Below are 27,179 nucleotides of genomic sequence, written 5' to 3'. Positions count from 1 at the left end.
ACATCAAGTGAAACAGGTTAATTTGTTTGCTTTGTATTTGTTGTAGCCTATTGTCATGCAGTATTGTTACATAATTCGGGGTAGTAGCTAGTGGTTTACATTAAACAGGCATGGTAGACAATTAGCTCTGGTATATAGCCCTAATGCTTAATTCTGTAAGGCAAAATTAAGCATTGGGGCTATGGACCAGAGCTAGCAGAGTAAGTAGACAATCAAAATAACAGTTTCAGATTTCAGATTGGCCTAAATGGTTTGACAAGAAATATGTAATACAATAAATGCTATTATGATTGCTTAATATTTTTTCCCGTTCACATTTCATCCAATGGTTCTGATACGAAAGTTGAAATTGGATTGAACACCTCGGTGTTGTGACCATAGACATATAAATTATGACTTTGTGCGTTTCGTACATTTTGGGCCTCAAGCGTACCCATAGATAGAACACGTGACAATCAGCTGACCACCTTTTGAGGAAGCAGATAATCATAACAAAATCCGATCCGCATTCTGAAAGTTGTATTCCCCAACTGTTTATGAGTGTTAGTCATGGAATCGACTCTCGAACAACATCTCGATGACACGTAAGTCATTACCTTATAGGCCTATAAGTTACGTAACTCTAATGTATTTAACGTATTTACATAAACAATCTTTTTTTTCTTTTTGCATTCGGGCAGCATGAAGAATCCAGCAATTATGGGTGTTCTCTGCACAGATCAACAAGGACACAACTTGGGCTGTAAGATGGCACGGCATTATATTCTTGTTGTAAATGCAGTAGCTAGTATTTGTCTGGCATATATCCTTTAGTACTTGGTTAAATTATCAGCAACTTCTATAGTCACACTGTAACATGAAATCTAGCCTAATATGGAAAGTTGGAAACCAGTATGGGCTGGCAGGACTACATCAAATGGATGGATCTGTGTTAAGAAAACAGGTGGCTGTTGTTGACCTAGCCCTGGTCCAGTGCTTACAGCGAGTCTCTTGGGGGTTATATAGTGAGAGGTGACCCTCTCCCGACCCGCAGCGCACCTCGGAGCATTGCCGGATGATAGTATGCCTCCCCATTTTTCCAATGCTGTATAGTAATGGTTCTACTTGTATTCTCTGTGCTCTGCAACTTCCAGACCGTGGTACTTTGTCAGATGAGCATGGAGGCATAATGTCAGTAATGGCCAAACAAGCAGCGGCTCTCACCAGAGACCCCACAGATGCTCCTACTGTTTGCCTAGAATCCGACTTGTCCGGGTAAGGAATTATCAGTGATGGACTAATTATTGCACAGCAGCAGCCATGTTGAAAAGAAATTGGTCCTTTTCTTTGCGTCCTTCACTCACAGGTCTTATCAATTAAATTATACAAATTAAGGCACTGTTTCATTTAGCGTGCCGCAGCACAGTGGTTGGATTGGATACTTTCCTTGTCTTCTCTTCTCCCTTGTCGTGTGCTTCAAAGAATCTGCCTTGTTCTGGACAGGGCCCAAATTAGCCAATTGATCACCCCTAGATCTCCATATATGGAGCTGGCCTATTCTGACATCTCAATGATGTTCTGACATCTGCATAGACTCCATATTTGGAGCACTTGCGTGCTCTGCTTGCGCAAGTATTAACTGGGTGGGGAATGCATTTCCCAGGCCATTGCCCAACGGGCACCGCTCTAGTAAATTATAACTCAGACTAGTGTACCAAAGGATCCACTTCGTTCCATTTGTACACTCACGCCCCTTTTCCACCGGGGTTGAACATGCATGGCTTGTGTTTTCCTGCCAAGACCCGCCTGATATTGAACCAGTTCAGACAGTGTTTCCACTGAAAATGAATTGGTTCAGAATCCTAAAAGTTGGTTCGGAACTGGAACCAAAAAATAGCCGCCGGTTCCGTGGAAGCACCAAGGTCCCAAGAATCTAGAAGAACAGAAACGGTTCTAGAACCAAAGTTATTTTGGTGGAAAGGGGACCTCAGAGTTACACACCCGTAAGGGTCCATTTGGAACTCCCTCAAGGAACCATGAGGGTTCCTGGACCCATATTTGAGATCCACTGGTGTAGCAGAATCTTTCCAGTGAGCCAACATACACAATATCAGCATTCTGTTTGACCAGAATGGAACAGAGGCTTCATAGTATTATTGGTAAGGAAGGAGCCCAGTTTCATTCCAATATGGCTGCTGTGCCTATATATTGGGTATACAGTATATAATATAGTATGTTGCTGTGACAATCCACCATGAACAATGTCCACAGGAGCCCTAGTGTCAAAGCATTCTCTTAATTTTTCTTACCTAGTCTTAACTTGACGCTTTTAGTTTAGCCAAGCTGGGTCCCATGCTATTGTTTGTTGCTTATGCTGTTTTTATTTAAGAAAAATTGCCATGCTTTTAACCCTGTAGCACTGTAAAGTGCTTTATAAATAAAATGTATTATTATTAGGGTACAATCATAATAACTTGACTCCAAGCCCTGGAGAAGAGACAATAGGGCGGCAGTGGCACCAGATAATTTCACAAGATAACTGCTGTATTGAGAAGTACTGTAGCTATCTGTATACATAATAAAGAGCCGAACCTGGGGTGAGGTCTTGTTGTTGGACCTGTGTCCATTCACCAAAACCTCCTGAAATCTATCCATCAGGAAGTCTAAAAGCCCCAACTGATCAGCTAGTTTAACCACTTGAGTCTATACAAGACCGTAAGCAATGGAGTCTTTACTGGAGCGTAAACAGACCGGAAGTGAGGTACAGTGCACAATGACGCTGGTAGCGGGGGAGTGGCCTCCACCCAGTAATCGGCCAGGAATTACCTTTATTCACCTTTTTCCTGGGCTGTGTGCGCTCCAGTTCCTGTCGATTTGATCCAATGAAACTGGTCAGATGACCAATGAAATCAACAGGAACTGTAGCACACACAGCCCAGGAAAAAGGTGAATATATGATAATAATAATAGAAATGGCCGATCTAGAAACTCAACAACACATCAATGCGATACATTGTGAGCTTGTAGATGAACTATTTTTGCAATCCTTTTGGGGGGGTTGACGTATGTATGTGTATATGTATATGTATATGTGTGTGTGTGTGTGTGTGTGTGTGTGTGTGTGTGTGTGTGTGTGTGTGTGTGTGTGTGTGTGTGTGTGTGTGTGTGTGTGTGTGTGTGTGTGTATATATATATATATATTAGTAAAGAATGATGCACACTCAGGTGGTGGAGTGTCATTTACCTCACTAATTGGATTACAATTTGTATGAGAGAAAGTTAGATTGATAGGAAAACATTTAAAATGTCATCCAAGTTCCAATTGAGTAGATGTGTCATACTGTCATCAGTGTGGCAATGCTGCCCCCATGTGGATATGGCAAAGCATGACTTCACACTAAATTTGACCACTGCACAGTAGTCCAGATAATAATTACACTTTCACATAATTTCACTCAGACATTATACAAATTGGATAATTATATGTTTCATTTCATAATCACTAGCTGATATATTATTACATGTGGTACTGCCTTTACAGCATTAAGAAATAAAATAAACTTTACTGGTGCAGCATTTCTCATAAACACAGTTGGGAAAACTAGGAGAAATGTTTGGCTGATTCACGCTGGGATGTTTGACATTATTTACACTCACTTTACTATTTTTGCTGTTTTTCACAGAAATGTCCTTGTGAGGACTCATGGAACGATCACAGTGGCTGTTCACAAGATTGCATGAAGGCAATTTGGCAACACTGTCATGAGGGTGTTCATGTACAGTACAGTAATTTATATATAAATATGTATCTCACTCACACACACACACACACACACACACACACACACACACACGGACTGATCCTTGATATGGATGGTGATTGTCTAGGTCAAACTTTTCCTTGTAATCTTATAATAAAATGCAGCATAAAAAACTCAGTGATATTAGTCATGTTAAATCAATGCAGATATGCTTTTCATAAAATGTTTTAAATTATGTATTTTAATTTCTTACACTGCAGTATTCATGCCACCCTTAATAAAATTGTACTTGTGTTTGCTGTCCTTATCCGTGCAGTATTCATTTTCTCCTTTGCTCAACATGGCTGGTTAAACTGTAATTTGTTTTGGCAGGACATTTACTTGGTAGCTTCTATGTTTGAACATGTTAATTAAGCTTTATTGTAATCTGATAACTGCCATTAGGCATTTTAGTAACAGTTGTTACTTTTATAGCCTTGCTGTCTTTATTGCCTTTTATGCCATGTGTTTGAACATGTTTATTACATTTTTATCAGTTTATCAGTATAACGGCAATTAGATAATAGAGCAGTTTTATTTGAATCGGCTCGCCCCTTTACCAACTCGCCCCAGGCGTAGGCCTACAGCAGCCGGCGGAATTGCGGCCTGGTTTCCTAAAGTAACCCAAGTAAATTATGCTACTTTACATGAATGGATGATGATGGTCATGGAAGGGGAACCTTCTGAAAGCTTCATGGGCAAAGAATCTTTGCCGTTTACCGTTTTTTATATCTTGAAGTTGATTATCTTTGCCAAAGATAATCTTATCTTTGCCAAAGATAATCAACTTCAAAATATAAAAAACGGTCAAAATGACCTCTCAAACATGCTAGTGTTAACCGGTGAAACCTATAACCTTATTCCTAACCTTAACCTCAGTAAAACTAAAAAACAATCGAGGGGCGAGATGGTTTAAGGTCGACCGTACCTGGTCGCGTATCAGGCTGATACCTCTTATTTCGGTTTTAATTAGGCCTGCCCTACACACGTTACGTTAATCAACCGAAATGTACTGTCTGTACAACCTTAGTTTGCCGATGGTCTACACTCTTCTACATAGTCTAGGCTAAGTGTGTGTGTGTGTGTGTGTGTGTGTGTGTGTGTGTGTGTGTGTGTGTGTGTGTGTGTGTGTGTGTGTGTGTGTGTGTGTGTGTGTGTGGCTATAGGCCGTATACTGACTGTAGATTGTGGGTCCGTCTATCTGTTATGTTATGTACATGACATCACAGATGACATGGTGATGGAACACTTGCGTCGTCCAATGGGCGCAGCTTTGCAGTGGCGACCTGTGCCCACAGCAATCCCAGACCAAGCGTTAATTGCACTGTCTTTGACTGGACTCCTCCGCAACAACAGTCTACACGTCCTGCACTGATCTACGTCACGTCAGAGGGCGATTCTCTTGATGTTTTGACAGCAGTTTTTTTCAAGAGTTTTTTTTTTAGCAGTTGTCACGTGGTTTATCCCCGACGTACAAGGCTTTGGTTTTCGCGACCATTCTCTCACAGGCAACAATGTTGTGACTGAGACGCAAGTCAGAGGAACAACCCACTCCAAACGGCAATAAGTTAAGTTATGGCAGGAGCATCCTCCAGGACAAGGGTCCCGCAACAACTTTATTTTACCAACAAACCACAGGCATTCGTATAGCAGACACGCACAGCTTTCTAGTAGGACTCACACATGACAGGCGCACGGTATCATAAATATATATATATGCCTATATCTGTAGGCTAATTGAGATTTATTGAATTACGTGGAGAAGTGATCGAGCCAAGGACTGGATGTGATCATTGTGATGACAGGTACGTGTAGCCTATGTATTCGCTTTATGCAATACACGCGTCTTAATTAGATTTAAATTATGAGGGTTTATGGCATTAACGCCGATTTTCGATTAATAGTTGTAGACATGGAATTAAAAATGTGATGTAGACGTTTGTCCAAAACAACTTTTTAACACAAAAGTCTTTGTGTCTGTCCATTAAATGTCATTGGGCACATGCATTTTGTTTATATATATATATATTCTTTTTTTGAATTATGCAAATTTATTTTTGAACCAGCAATGTGGGAACACAACAGGCTCGCGAACCGAAGATAACAACTGGCTCACAACACGGTAAGACCGTGTTTTCAGTTCACACTGCTGTGGATGCATGCTTGATCCATTCGCTTAATTTGCAGGGATAATATAGACTATAAGCCAAGCTTTCAACCAAACACAAAGTTCTTTACAACAACATCTCACAATTCCTTATTGTTTTTCTTTGTTAAGGAGCTTCATCAATAGTATGGGCTCTAAAAGAGATGGTCTCTAAAATTCATAAACAACAAATATCTGCAACTGGATCACCGACCTAGACTAAATGGTCTATGTCTGGGAGGTGATCCAGTTGCAGATATTTGGTGTTTCAGGGCGACCTTATTAGAGGTCAAGTCACTTTGAGCCAGGCACCATAACACCATGGAGAAAGCAACTCGTTACAAGGGATTCACAAGGGATTGAGCTTGGTCATTTAGTAATTAAATATTTGTATTACTACACAGGAACTACACATTTTACAGCAATAAGCAGGCATTGGACTAGCCATACAGTATGGCTAGTCCAATGCCTAGTCCAGTATTATCAGTATGGCCCATACTGATAATTATTTTAGATAATTATTATTATTGCATGATGATTGAGTACTACCAAGACATCTAGAGACACATATCTGGACTTCACTGATAGATAGTAAATAACACTGATAGACTACGTACAAGATGTACAAAATACAAGATATGCAAAAGTTAAATGGGTAAATGCAGAGGACAAATCACATGTGCAAATGTACAGTGACTAAAACCTAAACTTCGCAATTTACACAAAACTAAGTAATTTCCCTGAAAAATATCCAGTCCTGGTCAATTTCAGTGCCTTCCAATTGAGTTTTTCACCTGAAGAACTTGAATGGCATCTTTCCTTTTTTGTCTGACCTACTTTGGGCATTTTCCAAGTCCTCATTGGTCAGTTACGGTAGTCACACAATGAATGGTGTTACTGAATTTGAATTATATTCTTTTGGCATCCAAATACTTTGATTTGTGGGAGATTAGCCTACCTGGATTAAGGTTGAGTAAAAAAAAATGGTGAAGTGAGGGGCGCTCTTATCATCGTACAATCATCTCATTCTGGCCAATCACAATTTGTGTCCTCACCTTCGTCTTCAATGTTTGTGTTACGCAATGTTTGTGTTAGGACAAATTTTGTGTTAGCACACACAATAAAAGCTGGACATAGGATATATCACCCCTCAAAAAACTGTCTGTCTGTCTGTCCAAAGATAATGTATTTTAATGACATCACTACATCTATATCTACCAGTAAGACGCCCCGAGGGCGAGAAGCAACCTCGCCCTAAAGGGACGAGGTCGCGCTGAAACAACAGCGCTTCTTAATACGGCACAGTTGAGAAGCAGGAGTTAATTTACTGAATAAGATGACTGACCAAAGGATACACCTGTGGAATGCCCTACCAAATTAAATAAAAAAATCACACCCGAGTGAAGTGAGGGGCGCTCTTGTTGTCGTACATCATCCAATAAAAGAATGAATATACTTCTTCATGAATTCATTTGTCAACTTATGTTATTATATTAATCTGGTGTCAGTGAGGTCAGATGTAGAGTTGCTAGGCCTATGGAGATCCAGGGTGAGGATAGTCAGCTCCACATCCATGTGTTGTACCAACTTGGTTTTATTTGTATTTTATTGCATCATGTAAAGCACTTTGTGAGTCCTCTCTGTGAAAGGTGCTATATAAATAAAATGTACTTACTTACTTACTGGTTCATTTGCAAGTGTGACTCACATCGCGGCAACCACACTGGTTATCATGAGACTGTCACAGTTTGGCTATATGGGCTCAGTTATATATACACGGCACAGTTGAGAAGCACAAGTTAAACTATTAATCTGGTGTCAGTGAGGTCAGAAGAAGATTTACTGGCCAGCTCCATATATGCAGCTGTAGGTGATGATCCAGTCTTCTCCATGTATGGCTATCCAGGGTTTGATGAGGTCAAAAGGACAATAGAAAACAGGTATGGCCAGGGTTCATGGCCATATATAGTGTGTCTTGAGTGTAGAGGGTTTGATGATGTCAGATTGACATATGGAGCGCGTCTCGAGGTGTGATGTCACAAGGCGTGATGGACTGACAACCATATATGGAAATCTAAGGGTTTCCATGATGTCACAAGATGTCACAAGGTCAGATCCATGAATTGTCGCCATGATGTCCCAAAGGGGTGAGGTATTTTGGCTTGATTCTCGCACCTCATGGCCCAGTTAATCTCTCTCGAACAACAAAACAAAATATTTTACTCGTTTGTAGCCATAGAATATGTAAAAAATCACACCTGTGTGAACTGAGTGGTGCAACTCCCCCCCCCCCTCTCTCTCTCTCATTAGCAGGCAACTGCAGCACTCTCTCTCTGTTTCTGGCACAACAGCGCCCCTACTGGTACTCATTATACTGGTGCTCATTAACGTCACACATAGATAGGTGAACACAGACACACACGGACACAGACACACAGACATTGCTGGTTGTAGGAGTGGTTGCACCACTCAAAAATAAAGACACCTTGAACCTTAAACTCAATTAATGTGGTGGCCACAAAAACAGGGACCTGCTCAGTCTAGCTTGAGATTATAGATCTGAGATTCCCACGTCATAGTCGGCATTCGGCAACCCACACTCATTGTGTGATCATGAAGGGCCCTTGCCATTTCGTATGAAATTTGGATCTCGTTTAGAAGTTGGGATTAATACAAGTACAGTATTTCCTTTTGAAAATTGTCTCTGCTGCATGCGTCCCACCGTTGTACAGTCACTGCTACCATTGGGTCTGCATCACGTGCAAGTGCATGTAGCTTTGCTCTCAGGTCAAGGAGGTACTGAATTTCATTCTTGCTTATGTGCACTGCAAACTGCAGGGCATCCAGCCACATTTTTGTTAAAGGTATATTCAGTGATTTCACTTAAAGGTATATTCAGTGATTTCACTCAAAAAACCTTAGGTTTCGTTTTTGGCTGTGGGACCCAGCCTTTCGTCCAATCAGGATAGAGAGTCAAAAACGAAACCTAAGGTTTTTTGACCCCCAGGGGTTAACTGGGGACAGGGAGGAACTCCTTATATGGCCAGCACACTCTATAGTAGGGAGGATTATCACAACAAAACAAAAAAATAAGTGATATTTGAATTAAGTGAAATCACTGAATATACCTTTAATTCAAATATCACTTATTTTTTTGTTTTGTGGTGATAATCCTCTCTACTATAGAGTGTGCTGACCATATAAGGAGTTCCTCCCTGTCCCCAGTTAACCCCTGGGGGTCAAAAAACCTTAGGTTTCGTTTTTGACTATCCTGATTGGACGAAAGTTTGGGTCCCAAGGCAAAAACGAAACCTAAGGTTTTTTTGAGTGAAATCACTGAATATACCTTTAACCATGGCTTTAAGTGTTCAATTAAACTGTTCGACCAGTCCATCTGTCTCATTGTGGTACACACTGAACAAAATTGATTTTATGCCCAGCAGCTCATATAGTTCCTGAAGGGACATAAATGAGGTTCCTTAATCAGTCAGTATCTCTTTCATCTCTGTAGGTTAGTTAAAACTAGCCTGGCACAAACAACCTTCATCTGCCTATGCAATGCATATTGCCCCCCACGAAGTGCTCAGATGTTGCTGGCACTGCTTCCAGATATCAGGTTAGAAACAGGTGGTCCGTGGACCACTGGTGGTCCATGAAGGTATTGCATGTGGTCCTGACCATGCATTATATTAATGTAGCTAACTGAAGATTTTGTATTTTCTTCCAGTGCACTAAACTTTTATGCTCTAGCTGGTCCGTGGAAGTGCGTCAATGTTGTCAGTTACTGGGAAGTCTGGTTAAGAAATTCCACTGAAAATAGAGAGAGAGAAATAATCTCAAGAAGAGTAGGTGTACCAGCTTGCCTGATTGAGTCATTAGGAAATGTGTCCAGTCTGCCCATATAATCAGGTCATCATGTGTACCTGCACTCTATCATAGTAATAGATCAGTGGTTCTCAAAGAAGAAAAACAAATCACGCCCATGTGAAATGAGGGGCGCTCTTATCATACATCATCTCATTCTGGCCAATCACAAATTGCGTCCTCACTTTTCTGTCTTCACTTTTATCTTCAATTTTTGTGTTTACAAACCCGGAAAGCTGGGCATAGGCCCTCAAAGATCTTTTGGCTTCTGAAGTTAAGCATATTAACATATTAACAGAAACAAAGGAACATTAACCTTTAGGCAACAAATATACTTCTTAACATGCATTAAACGTAGACACAAAAGAGCCAAGAGATTGACTTCTTTTCAAGTCAACTCTGGCTACCACATTGCCCATAGCCTCACTAATATGGGCCTGATTGTGACTGGCTTTATAAAGAAACAGGTGAGCCACATTCCCTACAGTACATTTCACCCACTAGCCTGCTGCACCGGATGCCATCATGCCACCTGTTTGGCTCTCCCCACGTAGTTGACCCCGCCCAAACTTACAAAGAGGACACTGCATAGTACTACAGACAGGTTGAACATCTGCAGCAGCCTGAACTTGCTGTGTCCCTTCCTGTAGAGTGGCTCAGTTTCATCAGTCCAGTTCAGTTTACTGTTCATGTGTACTAGGAACTTGTATGTGGCCACCACCTCCACATCCTCCCCCAGAGGATGCAGAGTTAGGAGCAGGGGTCATCACCATGGCAGCTCGTGATGGACATTTTCGTCAATATTAAATTTTTGCCACAGACAAATTAATGAAGGGCATGCCAGGGCGTGCTGCGACATACTAGCGTCATGTCCAGGGGGTGTACTTGTACATCAAGCTGCCTCACGCTACAGAAACAGGAGATAGGCTCCTGCCCTATGGGCCTCATGGCTCGGCAAGGCTACTTATGCCAGGGCGTGGGTGTGTGCGTGCGTGCGGAGTCACTGAATCACATTGTCCATGTCTTTTATGTTGCAGGTGTTTGGTTAACTTTGAGGCAAACTGTAGATTCAAGACCTAATCATTGAAGTCAGAGGATGACACTAGGATTTTGAAACGTCTCTTCTTATCAGCTCCAGAACCTTCAACCATGCTACCAAAAGAACACAACAGGTAAATCTCGCCTCAGATTTTGCAGTCAATATTGTCACCATTTGTCAAAATGTGCCATAATGAATGAGAAATAGGTCATCTGCGTGATATGTGTGGTGCAGGGGGGAGAGCCAACTCACAACACAAAATGAAAGAGGGGCGTGTGTTTGGATGTGCTTGAATCAACTGTCAATCTGTCAACAAAGACAAGCTTTTGAATAGATGCACCCAGGGCTACAGCCAACCAGTGGCCAGGGCATGAATCGAGTCAATCAACAGGAGCAGGGAACAATTCCCCACGGGCAGAGGCTGGATCTGTCAATCTGCAAGTTAACTCTGCCTGCATTAAATCTGCCATACACACACCAACATTCACCACCTCACCCAACAGCACACAAATTCTGCTCTATAGGAACACGAAAAAACGTAATATAATACAAGATACAAATATTACAAAAATATACCAACTAATAATTAAATATTCCAAAATAATATCCAAATACAAAACAATTCAGAAATAAAAGGCCATAAGTATTTTGTATTGTTCCATATGCCTCATATTGAGGCATAATCTTCACTTCAGAGTAGCTGACAGTGTTCTGAGAAAAGTTAGTTGAGGTTACATTGAATTGCTGTCTTACTTATTAACTACTTATATACTTCTATAATTCATTTATCTTTACACCAAATTTATTTTTATTCTTTTGTTTATTATGATGGCTGCAAATCCCAGGAATATAGCTATAAAGTGTGTAATAATTAAACCATATAAAACCCCTGGTCCATCCACCCACCCCCAGGTCCCCAGTGCCCAGCTGGCTACTATTTTATCCAGCTAGAGTGACATTCTTGTGTGTACAATGTACAGTATATACAACTCCTATAAGCTTACTGGCCCACTTAATTTGGTGGTATAGACATTTTTTGTTCACATGGATAGGTTAACAATCCATGACACAAGGGAAAAGACCAGATTGATTCCGTAAAAGGGTAATCATGTCACACTTTGTAAAAACTGGCAGACCCAAAAGCAGAACACAACAAAGTCAAAGTCCAAGGGTGTTTATTAAAAAAACACAGGAGGAAAAAAGGAGCTTGTAGACCTGCTATATTCGGTGTGGTCGAGCAGGCTGAGGCTGGTGGCAGGCAGGCAAGGCAAGAGGCTGGTCAGAATATCACTGAGAAAAAAGGAGAAGAGCAAGGATCAAAAGTCACGAGAAGCAAAAAATCAAGGTTCCAAAAATACTAACACTAAGGATTCACAAGGAAAAATACTAGAGAGTTTGACTAGAAGCGTTACCACGCACTGAGGTTGTGAAACGATCTGGCATTGGCGCGGGGAGAAGACCAAACATTTATAGACTGGAGGATGATTAGCTGATGCCAGGCAGGTGAGGGAGATTAGGGAACTGGAACCAGGTGTGCCAAGCCTATACCACAAAACACACGCCCACTCACAAAGACACACATAGACAAACACAGACACTGACAGAGACTGTGACACAATGGTTTTGTCAATGTGAGACAGATTTCTAAGACTGACTGACTAATGTCCTTTTCTACACACTGCCTCACAGTTCTGCGTTAGTTTGGAGTCCATGACTGATCCAAGATACTTATATTATATTATAGCTATATCTACACATTCCACAGCCTGATTTTTAATGATCATAGTCTTACAGTTTAAGTTGGGTAATGACTGTGTCATCTGCAAATTTCACTATGTTTTCATTATCTTTACGTTGGCGCATATTTGTGTACAGAATGTAAAGTAACTAAGGGTGAGAGAACACAGCCTTGAGGTGAGCCTGTAGAACAGTAGAAGAGCATATAGTAGATGTAGATCTGATGAAGTGCCATTTAAGTTGTGACTCAGGCCTTGTGACTATAATGTAGGGTTGGATGGTGTTAAAGGCTGAAGAAAAGTCATAGAATAACTGTTTTATACCCCTCTACATGTTTAAACAGCATGTTGAATAAGATGAGTGACAGTGTAGCATCCTCAATTCCTCTATTTGCCCTAGGCTAATTGCATAGTAGTCGAGTTGGTGTTCGGTTTCTCTTCCCGCTCTGTTGCCACGAGCTTCTCAAAAGGAAACCAGTACAATCATGCTTAGTTCAGATCAAGACAGACTGATCCTAAAACCCTGTGTCGAGGTGAGGTTTCCCCACCCATGAGTATGCCATAATGTAAATAACTGAATAATATGGTAATTTACTGTATTTTAACATACATTTTACTGGTCCACATGAAGGTGACGGTCGGGTGAAGGTCGGGCATGTAGGCTACAGACAATAGTAAAGGTTAAGGTTAGGGGTTAGAGAATGAATGGAAGGTCGTCGGAGGCATAGCAAGTCAACGTGTGGTGGTGGTGGATGGTCGGGGTGAATGTTGGAGTGCCTAGTCCCTACTGCTTTCATATATTGTAATTTAGTCTTTCGTAGCCAATAGCCATACGATCAGAGATCTCCACCTACGTCTGGGGATATCTAAATTCAATATGGGCTAGAACAGAGCCGAGAACAGCCATTAACAAACGCCCAATGCTTTTAGAACCAGTCATGTGAAGTGATGAAATTAGATACAAAAGAAAAGCATTCGGTGTATTGCAATATGACAGTAGACCCACAGTGTCTGCTAGCAGTGCGACCAGAGAACCTAGTCAACATTTTTCATACTCCACCATACAGACAAATAAAATACTGATTTATTAATTTACATAAATCCTGGATTGGAGATTTAAGTATATGCAAATAGATGCACATAATCATATCATTTGAGACTTCATTTTACTGTGTGGGTTTCAATAGGCTACCCTGTATTCTCTGCTAAAATCTTTAAAACAAATGTTCTCAAGATCAGAAGATTTTATAGTTTGAGAGGTACATCATATAAATACCAGTGAATATTGTAGTGGTTTTCCATTCATTCTTTGAGAGTTGTTAATTATAGTTGTGCCATATGACACTACCACTGTTCTTTGCTTAATTTATAGAAAATGATAGAACAAGTATTTCAGTCGAGTGTCTGTATCGCCTTGTGGAGTTCACCTGGTTGCCATTTTTGAGTGGCGCAACCACTCCCTTACAGAGCTATGTGTGTGGGTGGCTGGGTGGTCTGAGCATGAAAACAGCATGGTTGTTTTTCACCACCTGTGCGCAACCTAATACACACACAAACACACACGCACATATTAACTGTATATGATGATTTCAGGTGTGCCAGTACAGTACAGTAACAGTACAGTAGAGGGTACAGTAGAGGGACCTCCACACGGTAACTCTGTCATTTCTCAACCGTTTCGGACATGGGGCGGTTTGCCGGAAATCGGCCCGGCCCCCTGGGCGCGTTCCTGGGGGTCTGGATGTTCCGGGACCCCCTTCCCCCCCCGGGGACTCCCCGGAGACCCCCACATGGTAACTCCCTCATTTCTCTACCGTTTCGGACGTGGGGTGGCTCGCCGGAACCGACCCGGCACCCTGGCCGTGGTCCCGTGGGTCTGGAACTTCCGGGGACCCCCCAGGGACCCCCACACGGAGTTGCACCACTCACTTCACACGGGTGTGATTTTAATGATTATTTGAAGGCATCCTAAGGACAGTGTCAGGAGACAGGAAAGGGGTATGACACAAGATGATCCCAAAGCCAGACAGCCCAGACCCCCAAAACAGGATTCAGCAAGTATGTGGAATGTCCATGCTCACTGGGCCATTAGGGCCACTGGAGTTCAACAATTTGAAACCCTGATGACAGTCTACCCAGTATATCTTGTGACATTAAAAGTAAAATATAATCTTTTGCAGTTCATAAATTTTTTTGTAGTTTACTTTTCGAATTATGCATTCAAAGTACATTATCAGTCACCAGAACCAGGGATGTGTGTTTTCAATTACCTCAGGTAATGGTTGACTTTTTATTTTTTTATTATAAAATATTATTATTATGCCAGAACAGGAAGAGAAAGGCTGCATTTTCTATTATATTGGAATCCCCCATTGATCATGTCATTGTAGGCAAGATACTTCTTCCTGCTATTCTAGTTACTATTCTTGGTAGTGGTACAGTATCAATCTAAATTGCGAAGATACTTGCAGGAAGATATTTCTTCCTGCAATTCCGCTTTGGCAGCTGATAGAATTTACTAAACAGATTTTCTTAATAATTATGTTCCATATGTGACACAGATGGAGGCATGTGTTGTTTCTTGGAGAGCAAACCAGGGTCATTATCCCAACTCAGCCTTTAAGAGAGATTGTAACATGAAAGAAAAGAGAGAGAGGGAGACAGAGTGAGAAAGTCTAGGTGGATGTTTGCAATAATATGGTGCTAATACCGCACTACAAGGCACTGATCTTAAATCCCCCATCGACCAAACATTCAGACCCACCGCATATTCACAAGCATGCCATGCACTCTCAAACACACTCTGGGGACAACTTGTGAACAGCACATGGAAGGAAATGCTTTGCCTGCCCTGCAGTACACTGGCCCGATTCATTCCCGACTTAATCCTCTCTGTGCTCGCTGTCTAAAGCCTGATTTACTTCTTCGTACGATGGTGTCCCATGCTGAAAACAGCTGATCTACAAGCTCACAACGCATCACGATATGTTGTGAGCTTATAGATTGGCTATTTGGGGCGCAGGATATACCGCCAAACGACAAAATATAATGCTTCTTATGGATGTCTGCAACAATAATTGATTTTCAAAGTGAAAACCACTACACACTGGATGTCAACGTAGGTGCTGTGGTAAACTCCTTACCAGAAATCTGGCAATCGAGCTGGGTCTTTGGTTTGTGATTGACATGTTTTTAGTTTCTGTGAGGAGATTGCTTTTTAAGGTATGTGGCATTGTGGCATGTTAAGATGCCTCTTAAAAGGACTGTGGTCGTTTTGTACAACCAGGATGATGGTATGAGAACATCTCTGTGCATTTTCACAGATAATTATACAATGAGGAACTGTAGAAATAAATCAAAGTCTTAAGGGGGACAGACTACCCCAGGGGAAAAACTGATGCAAGTGAAATTAATTTACATGGGCACACTTTGCCTCTTTGTGGGGTGCCAAGTCACACTACTCCAGAGCTGGATTACAACATAAGCATAACGGTAACCCATGTCAATCTCATAAATCACTCCACAACAAGCCTTGTGACCTTAGACATGACCCCGCATACAAGTATGGCGTACGCTATGCACAGAATGATCGCTCGCTCGCACACACGCTGCACGCACACACACACACACACACACACGCACGCCGCACACACACACTCACACTCACACACACAAAAACACACACAAAAACACACACACACACACACACACACACACACACACACACACACACACACACACCACACACAGACACACACACACACACACACACACACACACACACACACACACACACACACACACACACACACACACACACACAGAAGAGTAACACCACAATGAGACATCCTCAAATAACTTATTTAACCTAACAGGTGACAACAACAGTGTGGTGTCACATTATGTACTTCACGGCCAGGGACTACGAATAGAAATTATAATTTAGCTAAATCCAGCAATACATTCATTGTACGCTGTACCTGTCAAATAAACACATAAAATGTTTTAAAATCTGCAAGAAATCTGCAAGATCGTTGCTGACACAAGTAGAGTTAACTGACTCATGTGATTAAATATTTACATGTGCTGCGACAGTGATTTACAGTGAGGACACTCAGATATCTAGTTCAGTGCAGTAACTGTAATACTGAGAAAAAGAGGTGGTAGAAGATAGATGTAACTGGTTTTGGCTACTATGTAACTATCCTATTTCACATTCCATTGACTGCTGTGAGTTATTGCAGCATATAGCTAGCTATCTACTGTTAAATGCCATCTAAGACAATATGAAGATTTGTTTTTCATTCAGTAGAACAAGAAATCCTATTCTTTGAACATGCATATCCAATTGTTTCACATTCACATATGTATGTAAGTGTGAAACAACAGATTTATTTGCTGAAAATAAATGATAATTAAATTATTTCAACTTGCAAGAGGAGCCATAGATGAATGGGTAGAGACGAGAGAGAGGTCTAGTAATAAGGTCTCTGGTCAGAGTAATACATTGCATTCATAGTAATTATTTATTTATTCGCTGAAGAGTCAATAAGGATGATGGGAACTTTGTATAAGGGGAGACATTATTGAGTTTTCTCATACATATATACCAATCTGTATTTAAAAGAGAATCGATGGGGGTGCCTGGTGCCTCAGCCAAGTTAGCAGACAGACCATACTGTATATGCTCAAAGTCAGCACAAGGACCCGATTTTGAATCTGACCCTCTTATCTGGCATGTCTCTCCTCTCTCACTGCCGGCGGTTTCTTTTGTCTCTACACAAGAATAAAAGGAATAAAAAAACGGTAATCAATTGTTGCCCGTTTCAAATACCTGTAGACCTGTCACCTACGACATTCTGAGATATTGATATTCTTTTTTTTCTGTCAGGTTATGAGGATGAATGTTTTAAAAACATATGCCTCTCAAAGACATCTCAGTCTGAGGAAGTAGTTTGGTAGTAGTAACAGACAAGCTACAACTTAGTTACATGTATAATAAAGAGTCTACCTGTAATTGAGACGTGGCTGAAAGTGAAACAGGTGAATTAATTGTCGGGGCAGCAATGGCTCAAGAGGTGGAGGAGCTAGCTACCTGGAAGTCGTAAGGTTCACGGTTTGATCCCTGGCAGGCTGGTTAAGGCTCATACATACTCCAGTTTTTGGTGTAGCTGCGGTGTAGTTTTTAAAGGGTTGGAAAACTACACCATTACGTCAGTCGCGGTAATGATCAGCTATCACCGCGGACACAGACCCATCTCTCTGTTTTCACTATCAGACAAGTCTTTTCACTCTGGAGTTATCACCCCGTTCACTGATTGGTCTAGAAGTTGGGTAAACCACAGGGAGGCGGGGTCAATCCTTAAGGACATCACCGCGAGTATGATGGCCTCAACTCTTATCATCGTTTTAGGTGATAAGCTATCACCTAAAACGGTGATAACCTATCACCAAAAACTGGATGTATGAGCCTTTAGTATCAAAGTGTCCATGAGCAAGACCTATTAAGACCTGAGGCTGATTCTACAAATGTCTTCTAAATCCTTATATCTATATTGCTATATCAGTGGTTCTCAAACCTTTTCATGTCAAGGACCCACAACATTGTATGTATTTGGCCTAACCATCTGTGTGTGAATGGATGAATGTACTGCATATCGTGAACTTGAAGTGCTTTGGATAAAGGTGCTATAAATGCACCATTTACCTTGCTTACAGTGTACAGCCCATTCAATGAAGTTCTGTAACAATGTTATATTTAACTAAACACATACATAATATTTGAAAATGTGTTGCGATCAATGACTGTAAGAAGAAAAAAGTGAATCGAATGTTTTTATTTTCTCAGTGAAGTCAAGGCGGCCAAGATGGGCCTGTTCAGGAGAGCTGCCCTTACCAATAAGAAGGAGGAGATGGAGAAAGACCTTGTAGACCCTCCAGATGGGGGCTGGGGCTGGATGGTCGTCATACACTGCTTTCTGGTACGCCTTTATTAACCGCTTCCCACAGCAAAAATAATCTTTAACCAGTCTTGGCCGTGGTGAATCTTAGATCAAAGTAATAGCCCTTGAGTTGTAACTGTGTGTGTAGATGTACAGTATGTATATTATATTTACAAGACTGATATGCAAGATATCACGAATACAAGCAGCAAGAGAGACTCAGAGTAGAGTCTCTCTTGCTTCTTCACCTGGAAAGGAGCCAGATTAGGTGGTTCAGGCATCTGGTTAGGATGCCTCTCGGGCGTCTCCCTAGGGAGGTCCTCGTGGCACATCCCACTGGGAGGAGATCCCGGGGCAGACCAAGGCGCAGTTGGAGGAATCGCATCAACTCACTGGCCTTGAAACACCTCGGGATCCCCCAGGTGGAAGCTACTAATGTTTCTCTTGAGAGGGAAGTCTGGAGCTCTCTGGTGGAGCTGTTGCCCCCGCGACCCAACTATGGATAAGCGGTTGAAGATGGATGGATAGATGGATAGATGCAAGTTTGAATGAGAATTCTCCTCTTTGTCTGTTCAACTCTATATGCGTATGATTCCAGGTTAATGTCCTGGTGATGGGAACGCTGAAGACCTTTGGAATCTTCTTCGTAGCATTCCAAGATGATTTTGGTGGCTCGGCTGAGAGCATCAGCTGGATCGGCTCGATCATGTCTGCACTGCGTCTATCTGCAGGTCAGAGTCAACACCACACCCATTCTGTGTGTTGTCCACACCGCCTGAACATAATTATGAGCTCTGGATTCAATATCAAAAGTCTCACAGGCCATGCATACCCGTAGCTGACCTGACCCGTAGCTGGCAACGTCCATGGCTCAATTTCAGAAGGACACGTGTTTTGTCTCTCCTGCTCTCTCTGCCTTTGGTTTCCTGTTTCTCCACACTGTCTAAATAAGCAAAACATGCCTACAAAGTATATTGTGATGTCAGTCATTGAATATCATCAACAATATTGATTCTTTGTGTGCGTGCGTGAGTGCGTGCAGGGGCCAGGGGGGGGATGGGAGAGTATTTATTTTCTTCATTTTTATACTTTATTCCAGACAGAAGAGCGTAGAGAGACAGGAAACCAAGGGCAGATAGAGAGGAGAAACAAGACGGTAGTAGGAATCCAAACCTGGGTCCTCAAACATTATACGTTTATAGCTTATCGGTAGTCTTGCATAATTCTATGTATGGGCTAAAATTGGGTGGAAGCACATCAGCGATTAAAAATAACTGCATCAGAGAACCAATGCAAAGATTTTAGGGCGGTGCTTCATAATGGGACTGTATCAGGGTTGTTTTTCAAAGCAGCATACATAGCGTTTTTTAAATGTTTTTTTTGTAGGTTTCGCCTTTATTTTTTATAGAGGAGAGACAGACAGTAGGCTGACAGGAAATTATGAGAGAGATGGGGGGGGGACATGCAGTAAAGGCTGTCGGGATCGGGAGTTGCACACTGCCAGACTGGATTACCAGCCAAGGTGCCTGGACCGCTGAGCCACGTCCGGCCCAGGCCCCAGCAGACATAGCTTTGTCTCTGCCGTCCAAGCCAATTCAGTGAATTTTGATTATCCCAGATGTGTCAGTAAGCAGAGATCTCTCATACGAGAGACTGTGTGCTACTGCTAACCAGCTGAGCTAGCAGCCACCCCCAAAAACTTTAAAATATTATGGCTCGATCCCCTTAAAGTTACAAAGTTTTGATTATGCTCGTTTATCACGCCTCTCATGTTTTATTTCTTAATTAACACATACCATTGGATATTAAATTCTACCGTAGAAAGAATACAGTGGCATTTTACCATTATTCATTTGTTTTAATCTGCATAGCGCCCCTGGCTTCTGTGGCTTGTGCCAAGTTTGGGACCAGGGCGACATCTATCGCAGGGGCTTTGCTGGTCAGTTTGGGTTTCCTCCTGAGCGTCTTTGCCACCAGCGTTACGTACCTGTACCTCAGCATGGGATTGATAGTTGGTGAGTAGCAATGTTTGGTATGCAGATTAGAACTCTACAGTCAAATGGAGTGTATGCTGCAAACTACACATATATGGACAGAAAAAGTCACAAGACTGACGTAATTTATGTGTTATTCTTACTTTATACTCTAAAGTCTTCGACTACACTTTGAATAATGGCCGCTTGTGAATATAATCAGTAGGCTTGTACTATTAGAGGGTTTCACACAGCATTGTGAGTGTGGTTGCCTAACAGGGCAACCAGACTATAATAATTGCCCACCTTTATTTATAGAGAAACCCCAAAAAGTTTCTCTATACATATGATGTCTTTAGGGTCAATACATCATCGTACATCATCATCATGCTGTACTTAGCAACCACACTTGCAATTTCCCAGAATTGCAAATGTTCTAGTTGTTGTCTGTCCTCGTCCAAATGACTCGGAAGTTATCCGACAATGACCATAACCTTCTTTCTCTTATTTAGGGATTGGTTTTGCACTTTTATACCAGGGCTTCTCAGTCGTCACAGCATTGTATTTCCGAAAGAGGTTGGCTACGGCATATGCAATTGGGCGCTCCGGGATGGGTTTGACCTTTGCCCTGGCTCCTTTCACTCAGCTGCTGCTGGATCAATATGCTTGGCAAGGTAAGTGGGAGAGGGTGGCAATCACTAATGTGTTTCTTTCACTGTTGTTAAAAGCTTTACAGGCATGTTTCCAATTTATATGGGTTGTTATTAGAGTATTTATTTATTTTATTTATTTATTTATTCAACAGGGACAATGCACATTAATCAACACATAATTTTGCAAATCCATGTAAATGAGCCAGAGTTAGCCATAGGCTAATTTTCATCTGTAGTCGCTGAGCAGGCTCTTAAAAGTGGTAAAAGGCTATCCATACAAAAACAAAAACAAGTAAACATAGTACAGGGGGCAGAATGACACCAGTGACAAGGGGAGCTAGCAATAAGTTAATAATAGTTACTCGTGGTGAAATATTTGGTTTGCTTTAAGCCACATTTGAAGGTCAAATTGTTGGAGGTCTCTCTTACTTCTGTAGGGAGACTGTTCCAAATTGGGAGGCTCTAACAGAGAAGACTGTTTTACCAACCACACTGTGCAGTACATAAGAAATGTTTACACCAAAACTATGCATCAATTTCCTTTCTGAATGTAATACTCACATTGCATTGCATCAAACTACAAATTATTATTATCAAATTATCAAGCGCCCCTCAAAACCTATTTTTGAGGGGCGCTAGCCCCTCCTATATACGTACAGGTTTGTTGTTAGGACAATGTTTGTTTTAAAAACGCCATTGACAATGAAGAGAAGTTTGAAAAGAGTATGTTTAGTCACTAACACAAACATTAAATCCCATTAACAATAAAGGGGATGTACAAACGCCATTGACAATGAAGGGAGAATTTACGTCATAATGTGCCTCATTACTTCATTTTGTCTCTTTATTGTTAATGGCGTTTAATGTTTGTGTTGGCACCGTTGTTGCCTGCTAATGAGAGAGAGAGAGAGAGAGAGAGAGAGAGAGAGAGAGAGAGAGAGAGAGAGATGGGGGGGAGAGAGGGGAGTTGCACCACTCAGTTCACACGGGTGTGATTTTTTATTTGTGATAAACCTCCCTACTATAGAGTGTGCTGACCATATAAGGAGTTCCTCCCTGTCCCCAGTTCACCCCTGGGGTAAAAAAAAGCTTAGGGCCCATCCTTTATCCAATCAGGATAGAGAGGGGCGTATCTACGTATCATGTACCTGAGTCGTAGTCAGTGGGTTAAACATGCCACACCACTGACACTGTATGGTCCTTATATTTTGGACTGAAAGTCTTCCTGATGCGTATAGTGAGAAGTTTGGGACTGTGTGAGGCTGAATGCCTGGATTTCTATATATCTTCCACAGGAGCCCTACTGATCCTGGGGGGTCTTATGCTGAACCTTGTGGCTACCGGGATGCTTCTGAGACCAATTAAAGTAAAGCCTGCCACTGCAGCCATCGCCACCTCCACCATCTCCCCGATGCAAAGCCCCGCTGCATCCCTCAAAAGCTCCTCAGAGAAGGAACGCCCTAAGAGTTGCCTGAACGGGAATAGTGCCCCTCACCTGACCAATGGCATATCCAAAACAGACTCATTCCCTTCCCCTCCTCCTCAACCATCTCACTGGGAAACAGAGACTCTAGTGGGACAAAGTGCCCAGATCTCCAAGGACCACTCTACAAACCCTGAACTGACCAAACTGGTCTTGAATGGCATGAATGGTCATCATGAACCCCACCATGACCTGAGACAGGGTAAGCCGGGGAGCCCAGACAGCTCCACGGAGCTCAATGGCAGTGTGAATGGGTCTGCCATTGTGGGGAATCCGTCCCATGTCAGCACACCGTCTTGTGAGGTGGCCGTCCAAAAATCCAAAGTGTTGGACTTCTCCTTGCTGAAGGACCCATTCTTCTGCATCTACACCTGGTCTCTGGTCTTCAGTCAGCTGGCCTACTTTATCCCCTATTTCCACCTGTCTGCCCGTGCCAGGACCCTGGGAATCAGTGCCATGGATGCTTCCTTCATCATCTCAGTAGCAGGTAAGCTCCACAGTGGACATATTTACTTTACTTACTTATCCTCTTCTTCCCGGTTGGGGCATAAGGCCGCAATCATACACTGCCACTGAATCCTGTCTCGTGCTTTGGCCTGTGCTTCATCCCAGGTAAGACCCATCTCCTTCAGCTCTGTCATCACTGTCCCACAGTGGACATGCATGCCCATTATCTTATTAAAACACGGAGCCCGCCAGAACCGTAGTAAGCGTAGAATTACTTTTGTCTGGCAGCCCGGTAGAACCGTAGCCTACTTTTTCTAGGATTTATATTCTTTAATCCATGTTTTTATCAGATCGAGCTGCCACTCGTTAGCATAACAGTGTGTGACAGTGGCCCACATTTTGAAGATACGCGCGCATCCACTTGCACTCTATGTGCTGCTTTCAATGGCCTGTATCTCCAAATCGGCACAATGAATGTCGTTTCTGGTGAAAACAAGGTTTTTCAACGGCCGACAGCAGGTGCTGTGATACTCGCTGTCAGGTTTTTTCTGCACCGAGCCACAGAACAACAACCAGTCAAGACACCACACACAGGCCTGGGCCGTGGCTCAGCGGTACAGGCACCTTGGCTGGCAATCCAGTCTGGCAGTGTGCCGCGGGTTCGACTCCCGATCCCGGCGGCCTTTACTGCATGTGATCCCCCCATCTCCTGTCAGCCTACTGTCTGACCCTCCATAAATAAATAAAAATAAAGGCGAAAGCCAAAAAAAAAAGACACCACAAAAAAAAAAGAGACCACACACAGCATTATGTCACCGTAACACCCGGTTACGGATATTTGGCTCTATAGACGGTTAAGATAAATTCTTACAAAGCAAATCATGCATGATACTTGAGTAGCTTCTAATGTCACTAAAACAGAGGACTCCTACTATATGTCTGTTAGTGCAGAGCTGCTAATGGAGAGGCTCACTGTGTTTGTGAAGAGAGAGCTATGGGTTTCATTTTAGACTGAGTTTAAGAAGCGATGCAAAAATAAAATGTCCTCAGTCAACTTTTAGCATTAATTATTTGTGAGCTGCTCAGACTGCAGTCTTATGTAATGAATGTGCTTACATAAAGGCTGAACTTTGGCCTACTGGCCAAAGCTGGTGGGTTCAGCAGTATCCCATTGATGAGGCCACTGCATATGAAAAAAAAAACGACAAAAAAAACAGCATTTCCTTCACCAGCCATGCACGTGCATGTAAATCTTTAAGGGTGCCTGGTGGCGCGTTGTAAATTATTGAAATGCTGCTCCACCCTACTGTATAATGCCAACACTCACTACTTTGATGTGTTCACAAATTGAGGGCAAGCATCTTTTCTGTAAATGTATCCCAAGATAATTAATTATCATTTCTTGGGAGATGGACACAGCTGGACCTTCTAAAGATGCTCGTAGATGAGGCTAATACTGGCTATACACATTGTAGTATTTCAAGTACAGCATGTACAGTCTTCTGGAAGTCAAGTCCATGACAAGAAACATATAGTGCAATATGAAAATGCTTGTCTGTATCTCTGTCTGTCTCTCTGTACATCTATCTCTGCTACGTAGGTGCATACATCAAATCACATGGCTAAGCTCTATAGCATGTGATCAACACATTTATTGAAAACCAAAATCATTGGTGCTTAGTTCACAAATGGCAAATCTAGTAACTATGTGGCTATCGATAGCCACAGATTTCATTTTAATTTTTAACTTAATGTGAATTGTAGATGCCCCATACCAGTTTGAATCACGTGGGCTTGTGTTAGGCTACTTTAGTCAAGCGTTTTGGTGCTACTAGTGCAATTCCCATTCAGGGCATGAGCAGGGCCAAATTAGCCATTGGGGCCGGTGCCCAGGGGCCCTTGGCTCTCAGGGACACTTTGTGGAAACTGGACCGCACGGTACTGGGTTTGAGGCCCTGACAAGGGCCTAAAGAAACCGTGTGTGCACACTGCACACCCCCCACCCCCTCCCTGCACTATGGGACGCGCCAAAACAATGATGGGCTCAGGGGCCCTTGTGGGTGTTAATACGTCCCTGGGCATGAGACCCGCTCATCCCATCTACTTCACACCACACTTTCTCTTGCTCCTCAGCAATACACCCATCAAGTGGGAAGTTGATTGGAAGAGTGGTTCACGAGATACGCATGCCGGTCCAGAGCGGTCCTGTAGAAGTGCTCGACCGATCGACTTCACAATCAATGCACTGCACTCCCTTGGGTCCTTAGCAGTACACCCGGCAAGTGTGAAGTTGATTGGATGAATGGGTCTCAAGATATTTGAAAGACAGATATTTATATATCTTATATTTGAAAGAGAGTTGTAGAATTTATGGATATCTATAAATTGAGATTCCCTAGGCCTATGGGGTCATTTAAAATAGATAATGATGGTGGTTAGCATGAAAAAGTCATGGTAAAACATGTATGTGTTATAAATGAGTTTCTTGAGTATTTCTGCAGCACACCACCAATTCAGATAATTTCCACCTGAAACAGATTATTCCTGATGTTGAATGTAGGGCTAGAATTGAATCCCATCAAAGCCTTGTTCCCTCTGCCTCCCTATGTTGTCTCCTCATCCTCCAAACTGTCTGTCTCAATAAAGGCAACATACTTGGGAGAAGGAACTCACCCATCTCCACTTTGTACAGTAAAATAAGACAATTCTTGAGCTCTACTATCCCTTATTGTAGATATAAATGCACCATTTACCAGATGCAGTGCTCTGTGTTCAAACAAAAAACAAGAAAAGAATAGATGCTCAATATCCTCTGGTGGTCCACGGGTCTACTTAATGAGCAGCGTGCCTACCAATTAGAATCAGTGTGCCGGAAAGAGAGAAACAGATTCCTTGGACACATTTGCTCTTGTCATATTCTCATTAGCAGTGTTGAGCTGAGAGAGCGGAGACTCGGAGACTGTCTACTACGCACACCACAAAGCCACCGTCTCAGTGTCCTGCTGTCCCCCTCCGTCCCTGTCTCAGTGTCCTGCTGTCCCCCTCCGTCCCTGTGTCCTGCTGTCCCCCTCCGTCCCTGTCACAGAGGCCCATTGAGTTGTCCCAGGGAGGGAGCCCACTATCGTCCGGGTCGGTTCCCGTGTCAGCCCACCGCCACCAACACTGTCACTAGTGGGAGTTGCTAAGCAACAGCCAACTGAGTAAAGTAGCTGCCGTGGTGACAAGAGGGGGCTCCCCATTTTTTGGGTCCAATTCTGAAGTGGCTGATGTTTTGCGGAGGAGCACTGAGGCGGCAATGTGTACAAAAGAGTGGGTAGTACGAGCCAACAGCATCCACTCAGTAATGAGGAAGGCTAGGAGAATGAAAGTGAATTTTATACCCAGACTTTACAGACGCATCACGCAATCATCCAATTTGAAGCAAAAAGCGTCTCTGCAAAAGTGCAAAATGATGCGGTAACACCTCTCTAATCAGCGGTGGGGCGAGAGCTTCACATTAGTGCATGGACACTTGTCCCAGAGAGGCATTTGGTCCGAAGCGCTACTTAATGTAGAGAGGGCTTTATTGAAGCTGCATTGTGCTGAGTCTGAACGGGAACAGCTGCAGACCTGGGCTAACCTGCTGCGACTAAAACACACAAACAAGCTTGCAACTTGTCTGCTCACGCCCCAGGAAACTCTCTGGTCACTAGAGGAGGACACATAAACACAGCACAGCTGCCTCATGTCATATTCTTAACCGTGGTGGAGAGATATGTACTAGGTTCTATTATGTAACAAAAGCAGAGGTGTTCAGTGACAGGGCATTTCATTATTCATCCCTCTTTTGTCTTTATTTATAGCCTGCTGAGGCTAGTGCAGCACTCAGTCAGGCAGCAAGGAAACTATCAAAATGGTAATACATGTTCAAGATTGTATGGATTAATTTTATTACTTTAAATTAAATATGATCACTGCAGCAAGACATCTCTGCAATTTGGTCTGCAGGCATTGAAAGCCTCTAGGTGGAGAGTGTGTTGTAGTAGTTGTGGTGCAGTCGGTGAGCAAGGGATGGGCAACTCTGATCTGCAGCATGGAACCAGTTTGTATGATCAATCGATCGATGGCTTGGTGCTGT

The 27,179-nt window shown here is 42.5% G+C and overlaps 2 protein-coding genes across 4 annotated transcripts in view; both read left to right on the top strand.

Moving 5' to 3' along the window:
- The first annotated feature begins 458 nt into the window (after positions 1–458).
- Positions 459–4,043, top strand: lamtor5 (late endosomal/lysosomal adaptor, MAPK and MTOR activator 5). The gene is made up of 4 exons (XM_083768485.1): positions 459–584; positions 681–742; positions 1,134–1,254; positions 3,663–4,043. The coding sequence occupies exons 1-4, from the start codon at positions 550–552 to the stop codon at positions 3,718–3,720; spliced, it is 276 nt and encodes a 91-aa protein (XP_083624611.1). The 5' UTR covers positions 459–549; the 3' UTR covers positions 3,721–4,043.
- A 1,176-nt stretch (positions 4,044–5,219) lies between these two features.
- Positions 5,220–27,179, top strand: part of slc16a4 (solute carrier family 16 member 4) — a 34,905-nt gene continuing 12,945 nt past the window's right edge. For 2 of the 3 annotated variants that reach the window (XM_083768297.1, XM_083768296.1), the window contains exons 1-8: positions 5,220–5,584; positions 5,846–5,901; positions 10,827–10,961; positions 18,413–18,545; positions 19,105–19,237; positions 20,378–20,521; positions 20,992–21,153; positions 22,428–23,102. In XM_083768297.1, coding sequence (XP_083624423.1) covers positions 10,939–10,961; positions 18,413–18,545; positions 19,105–19,237; positions 20,378–20,521; positions 20,992–21,153; positions 22,428–23,102 — 1,270 coding nt within the window. In that variant the 5' untranslated portion in view covers positions 5,220–5,584; positions 5,846–5,901; positions 10,827–10,938. The remainder of the gene's footprint in view (positions 5,585–5,845; positions 5,902–10,826; positions 10,962–18,412; positions 18,546–19,104; positions 19,238–20,377; positions 20,522–20,991; positions 21,154–22,427; positions 23,103–27,179) is intronic. The other variant, XM_083768298.1, reaches the window with a different exon arrangement.

The sequence above is a fragment of the Protomyctophum parallelum genome, assembly GCF_964188405.1.
Source record: "Protomyctophum parallelum genome assembly, chromosome: 7".
Classification (NCBI taxonomy): Eukaryota; Metazoa; Chordata; class Actinopteri; order Myctophiformes; family Myctophidae; genus Protomyctophum; species Protomyctophum parallelum.
This window is presented reverse-complemented; position numbering and strand designations above follow the sequence as displayed.